General features: G+C 31.8%; 1 protein-coding gene across 2 annotated transcripts; it reads left to right on the top strand.

Annotated features, from left to right (window-relative positions):
• Positions 1 to 1,947: 1,947 nt before the first annotated feature.
• Positions 1,948 to 5,266, top strand: LOC107404261 (transcription factor bHLH130). 2 transcript variants are annotated; one of them, XM_048465981.2, is made up of 6 exons: positions 1,948 to 3,183; positions 3,753 to 4,066; positions 4,176 to 4,343; positions 4,550 to 4,615; positions 4,718 to 4,786; positions 4,887 to 5,266. In XM_048465981.2, the coding sequence occupies exons 1-6, from the start codon at positions 2,661 to 2,663 to the stop codon at positions 4,956 to 4,958; spliced, it is 1,212 nt and encodes a 403-aa protein (XP_048321938.1). In that variant the 5' UTR covers positions 1,948 to 2,660; the 3' UTR covers positions 4,959 to 5,266. The 2 variants fall into 2 exon arrangements, with proteins under 2 accessions (XP_048321938.1, XP_048321937.1); XM_048465980.2 differs by having other exon boundaries at positions 3,729 to 4,066.
• The last annotated feature ends 1,538 nt before the right edge of the window (positions 5,267 to 6,804 follow it).

Here is a 6,804-nt window from a genome sequence, read left to right as displayed (position 1 = left end):
ATTCACAAAAAATTGATACCTTCGGTTTAGCCAAAGTTTAAGTGCCCTAACCAAAATTAGCATTTGGGTTATTCAATATTTTACAATGCTGTGGTCTGAATTTTGCAATTGAAGATAGAACCTAAAAAATATCAACAAACAAAAAGAGAGAAAATAGAATCAATCAAATATACATTATTGAAAATTAAAGGAATTTTTTGGAGGCTCCACATACACAAATACAAGACGGGTCCAAAAATTTTCTTTGGCACAGTTGCAATCTAAAATGAACTTTTTAAACGACCAACTTCCATTCCAAGAATAATTCAAAATTCATTGATGTTTTTATGCTAACCTCATGCTCGAATAAATTCCTACTTTTTTCTCCCTTTTTTTTTAAAAAAAATTCCTCCTCTAATTATAGTTAATCGGAAGTTAATTAGAGAATAATTCGAAATTTTGACCGAATAAATATACTTTTTTTTTTCTTTCGTTTTTTTGACCAAACGAATCGTGGGGATAAAAAGAAAGTGCAAGTCCGACAAAAATAATACTTTTCAGCTCAGTGGCAAATTAGTAAAATTTGAAGACAATCAGATGCGAAAGTGGAATTTCGGTTTCGAGAAAGACGGCGCCTGTGATATAAGGGGAAAGGTGAAAACGACGACGGGAATCAGATGCGGCGTGAATCCGGTGCTCAGGGGGACTAGTGATGACGTCAGCTCCTAAGCAGTTATGCTCCTAACCCGTGGTATCGCTACCATGTTGACACTATTCCCAAGGCACGCACTAACGCCGTTAAGACTCCTTATGGTTCGCCGTTAACAATTTTGCGAGCTATTTTTAGTTCTGATGATATAATAATAAAAATAATTTTTGGATATTTATTAATTTTTACACACACACACACACACACATATATATATATATATATATATATATATATATATTTCACATATATCTCGAGTGTTTTCACGGATCTTATGCTTTTTCATTTGTCCATACGACAAAAGCAAATGCTTAAAAAAGATTTTTCACAATCCAACCAAAATTATACTCAAAGCTAGTAAATATACTTTTATTCAGTTTCTCTGTCTTTTTTTTTTTTTTAAATAACAAAAAGAATCATTTTTGTAATATTTAATTCTGTAAGGTTTGTTGAATTTGAGAACTTAAATTCTTGGAAATTTAGTCTAATTAGGCTTATATTATACAAACCATCTTTTTCGATATAACATGCCTAAAATTTAGCCCATTTTCCTTTTTTGTCTTTTTGGTAATAATTTAGCCCATTTTCGTTGCTTAAATTACCATTGCATTTTTCTTGCCAAATGATAAAATCCTATTACCTTATGATAATACTCATCGTTCCTTTTTGACAAACAGTATAAAATGTTTCAAACCACAAACTCTAGTAAAATATACCATGTCAGTAACAAAGATACATGCTTAGGATTGCTTTTAAAAATGTCAAAATGGTTTTTTTTTCTTTGGTCAATCAAAAGGACTAGAGGATACCAAAAACAATAAAAATGCTTGCTTTCAACTATCTCATGGTGTTTGGCCAAAGATAAACAATTCTAAAGGACTCAAAAAAAAAAAAAAAAAAAAAAAACTTAACAATGCTTTCTAGATAAGCATCAAAATGTTTTAGATTTTTAGATTAAAATATCTTGTGGCATGTCTTACAAAACAATTAAATAAATAATTTTATCATGAACCCAAAAAGATTGTCTAAAAATTGAGACTATATGCTTAAAGTTTGGACCATTTTTATTTCTGCAAAACGTTGAGAAATGTTAAAAGGATACGAAAGGGCAATATTGGTAAAATATTGCTTGGCAAAAAGAAAAATATTAGTTACTTTTTATTAAGTAATTAATTTTAGCTAATTTTTATTAAATAATTAATTTTCTCCGGGAAGTGGCAAAAATAGAAAACAATAGGTGGAGAGACCAGATTTGATGGCTTTCTGTACTTTCCCATTGGCCGCACTTGCATTACAAAGAAGAAGATAAATATTGCCTCTTTCTTTCTCTCTGTCTTTCTTTCTCTTTCTCTTTCTATCTCTATATTTTCTCTCTTCTGCCATCAACACCCATCTCTCTCTCTGTGTTCTCTTTTCGGCCCAAGATCCTCCTTGCTTTCGGTGCTTTGAAAAGTGAATTTAAAGCTGCTTATAATCACCTCTCTCTCTCTCTCTCTCTCTCTCTATTTTTTTTTTTCTCTGCTCATAGAATACCCTCCATCTCTTCCTCTATTTGTCTTTTTAGTTGTTCTGCTTCTCCATTCTATGCTACGAACCGACCTCAAAGTTCCAATTATTTACGGTTTTTTTGTTATCTTCTTGCTATTTTTTTTTTCCCTTCTATTTTGGGTTTTTTTTTTTTTTTTTTTATGTTTTTTCATTAGCTTATGCTGCGGTCAAGCTTTTCTTTTGGTTGCTTCATCTACAAGATCTTATCCGACTCTGCTTAAAAAATAAGCTGAAAATTTTCTCTGGAAAGTGAAAGAAAAAATTCTCAGAATTTTCTGGGAGAAAAAAAAAAAAAAAAAAGCTACAGGAGTGGATATGTTTAATGGTTCTCTTATAGCTTAAAATATTTGACATGAGCCGCAGATTTTAGTCCCCACCCTTTTCAGAAACATAGGAAAACAGAGCAAAAAAACAAAAAACAGTCATGGATTCAAATACCCATCAGAGTTTTCATCACCAACAGCAACAGGATCACCAATCCAATTCTGGGTTATTGAGATTTCGCTCAGCTCCGAGCTCTCTCCTCATTAATTTTACCGAGGAAGGTGGTGGTGATTGCGGCGGTGGTGTTAATAAGAACGGCTCGTGTGAGGGTTCGGAATCAGAGAGATTGTTTACCAGATTCGTCAATTACAGTGGCAATAACGATTCCGATTCTACGCCGAGCTTCCAAGACTTTGATGACAAATCGACCGTGACGGCAACTGAAGCAGCTGTGGTTTCGAACCGCATGAACTCCCAGCAGCAGGGTTATAATACTGGTTTACCACCTCATTATCCCAGACACGGTTCGAATACCAGTGCCTCTGCAATGGATAATAGCTCGTTTGGATTGGTGGGTTCAATGGCAATGGATCATCAAGCCCAATCCAAGACCGTTCATTCCAATCTTGCCCGCCAAAATAGCACTCCTGCTGGGCTTTTCTCCCACATCTCTGTCCCAAATGGTATTTTTTTTTTTTTTTTCCTTAATCCATTCACTTCCTTTCTTCAAATGCTCGTAACTGTTCTATCGTCATTCGTATTGTATCCTCTAGCTAGCAACTTAGATTCGTTACCAAGAAAATCTACCTTATTGTATGCAATACATGTTAATGAATACAATACTACTACTTATGATGCTTATATACCAACTTAGTTGCAAGGTAAAAAAAAAAAAAGAAAAAAAAAAAGAAGGGAAAATGAGCTAATTTCTGTGTCTACTACTGCATTATGACTGGCAGGTAGAGTGCTGAAAATTTCTTTTTGAGTTATTGTGTTGCCTATAGAAAAAGGCTGTTCATGATCTGATCGTTGAAGCTTCAATATCGAGGATTTTAATTTCCATTTTTGTGTGGTATTTGCCGTAACCTAATAGTGTTGCAGATTTTGATTAGCATTTATCTAGGATGCTTTATAGTTGGGGAAATAAGTTGTTAAAAACAAAGTGAGCTGGTTGGTCATAATTAAATGCTAGTATCAAATATTTGATAACTTTTCAGTAACATTGCAGGCTTTGCCACCATAAAATGTGCAGGAAACTACGGTGGACTGAATGGTAGTAATGGAGAAGTAAGTCCACCCACAAACAGATTGAAGAGTCATCTTAGTTTCTCATCAAGATTCCCCACTTCTTTGGGGATGTTGTCGCAGATTTCAGAAATTGGGAGTGAGAATCTTGGAGCTGGTGGCCTTGAAGAAGGAAAGCTCGGGAGCAGCAATGGTGATGGTCGATTCTATGGCACTGGATTCCCATTAGGTTCTTGGAGTGATTCATCAAATTTCACGGAGAGTCTGGGTGGTTTGAGAAGAGACCAAGACAATGATAGAAAGTTATTTTCTAGCACTCAGGTAGCATTAATATTTTCTCTCTTTCGTTGATTTTATCACTCTTTTTTTTCTTTTTTGTTTGTTTTTCTACTCGATCTAATATAAATCTTTGATAATTGTTCTTAATTAGAATGAAGAGTTTGGAAATCGGATACATTTATTATCACACCATTTAAGTTTGCCTAAAACTTCAGCAGACGTTGCCATGGAAAAGTTGTTACATTTCCAAGACTCGGTTCCTTGCAAAATTAGAGCCAAACGTGGTTGTGCTACTCATCCTCGAAGTATTGCAGAAAGGGTAAAAATTTTATCTATATATTTCTAAATCAAACCAGCTATGATTCTTCTTTTCTTTTATCATAAACAAATACTACTTTAACTTATATGCATGCTTGTTCTTCTGCTTGGTCAATATGATATCCTCAATATAGAAGTACTAGATGATTTTAGTTTTAAATTGGTTTCAACCATGAAGTACTTTAATATGTAAAAGCTGACTTTCAGGTAAGGAGAACGCGGATCAGTGAAAGAATGAGAAAACTACAAGAGCTTGTTCCAAACATGGACAAGGTAACTTGAACTCCAGCATGCATGTTATTTCGTTGGTATTATTTTCTATTATTGGTCTGTCTTTGAAAACTCAGGATATTTATGTTTCTTCTTGGCATATAGCAAACAAACACAGCAGACATGCTGGACCTGGCTGTCGAGTATATTAAAGACCTTCAAAAACAGTTCAAGGTATCAAAGAAAATAGTCAATATATATATATATATGTAATTGTTCATTTTCATTATATATAATTTCTTAATAAACTTGTTTTTTTTTGTTCTAATTCCAGACTCTTAGTGATAACCGGGCAAACTGCAAGTGCTTAAATATCCAGAAGCCAGTCTCAAATCAAGTTGTTTGACTGGCATGCATATGCTTTTTCCATACAGAGGGAAATAATGAATCCGATGGATTAGTGGATAAAAACGACCATGTTGTTTTCCTTTATATGCTCTGAATATCAGGTAGAAATTAAAGAAACTACATAAGAAAGTACACTTCCAAGTGGATACATGATATAGAAAGTTGGTAGATTTTGATCAACCACTACATCCTGGTCTTGTAAGCTAACAAGTGTTTTAGTTGCAACAGGATATATGTAATAATGATCAGAAAAATTGTATAGGACATGTGGCTTAATAATGAATTTTGGTAATTTTTCTTTCTATATATATATTTTTTTCCTTGGTAATTAAATCTCAGTTACTATTTGTGAATGAGACATGGTTGAGAAATCAAGAATGATACTTTCCTTTTTGGGCTGGTATATAGATTTAAAGCAATTCTACCTCCTTGGTAATTAAATCTCAGTTACTATTTGTGAATGAGGCATGGTTGAGAAATCAAGAATGATACTTTCCTTTTTGGGCTGGTATATAGATTTAAAGCAATTCAGGTAGAGAGACTATTTTTGGTGAAACAAATAGATCTACAGACTTTAATCTTACTTATTATGGCCATTAAATTTTCCTTTGAAAGATATTTCAAAGTATTATTGAGGAATACCAAATTCTTAATTTGGTGGTCAAATTATATATATATATATATATATATATATATTTTATTTGTTTTTGCAATATTTTGCTCATTATACTCTGAACTGCTCTAGACGACCCTTTTGCATGTCTCTGTTTTTCAAGCTATCGATGTTATTATTCTTGAATGAACGTTACCTTATTTCCATTTTTCGCAGGGACACCATTAAATGCAATTTCAATCACCTGAGCTGACACTTGTTTTTCTTGTCTTTTTATGGGTGAACAAATTATAGCTTTTTGTCGTCTTTTTTTTTTATTTAAATTTTATGGACGATAAAATTTAGAAATAAAAAAGACCGTATAGAGTATTTTTTTTTTTTTCAAATAAATAGATCCGGCCCCAGTTTTGGCGGGTTTTGAAAAGGAAAAGTCATTGTTGTATCGAGAATGAATTAGGATCCTTTATACATGGATCTTGTAGGTTTAATCAAAATTTTAAAGATTAATTATGTTTTGGCATTTTATGAGTTTTACAGTTTATATTTTTAATTTTTTAGTTCAACAATTTAGATTTATTACTTTTCAATTTGTTATTATTTGAATCTTATTTAATTTTTGACTATCGAATTTAAATATTGTCTTATATCCATTTTTAAACCATAAAATATTAACGGGCAAAACATTAAAAATAATTTTAATATTTTTTATTTTTTTGATGTCATTATAGTATATTTATTTAATATTTCTATCATTATTCTTTAAATAATTCAGTAAAATTATGAAATATTTCATTTACATCTTTTAAAGTTTGTACTAATTTCAATTTAATTTTTTAGATTTTAAAAAAATACAATTAACATTTTTACAAGGTGAATGATATTATTTTAAGGCTTTGAATGAAATAATAGATGGAAAAAAATATTGATGATTTAAAACTTAAAAGAAAATTGATGATATATATATAGATATATATTTGCTGAATTGATGATATTTTTAAAATTAAATAAATAAATTGTATCTCAGCAAACTATCAAATTAAAACTATTAGCAGTTATTATGTTTGCCCCATGTAACAATATATATACATATATATATATATATGTACATATTATTTTTACTCTGATGGAATACCTTCTCGGTTCATTGAGTATCGGGCTTATTTTAATCTTTATGGTGGCGTTTGGTATGTAGGATAAGTCCGGATCGGACAGGACAGATTCGGATCGGATG

The sequence above is a fragment of the Ziziphus jujuba genome, chromosome 11, assembly GCF_031755915.1.
Source record: "Ziziphus jujuba cultivar Dongzao chromosome 11, ASM3175591v1".
Taxonomy (NCBI): Eukaryota; Viridiplantae; Streptophyta; class Magnoliopsida; order Rosales; family Rhamnaceae; genus Ziziphus; species Ziziphus jujuba.
The sequence above is the reverse complement of the archived record's forward strand: the minus strand, read 5'-3'. Positions and strand labels throughout refer to the sequence as shown.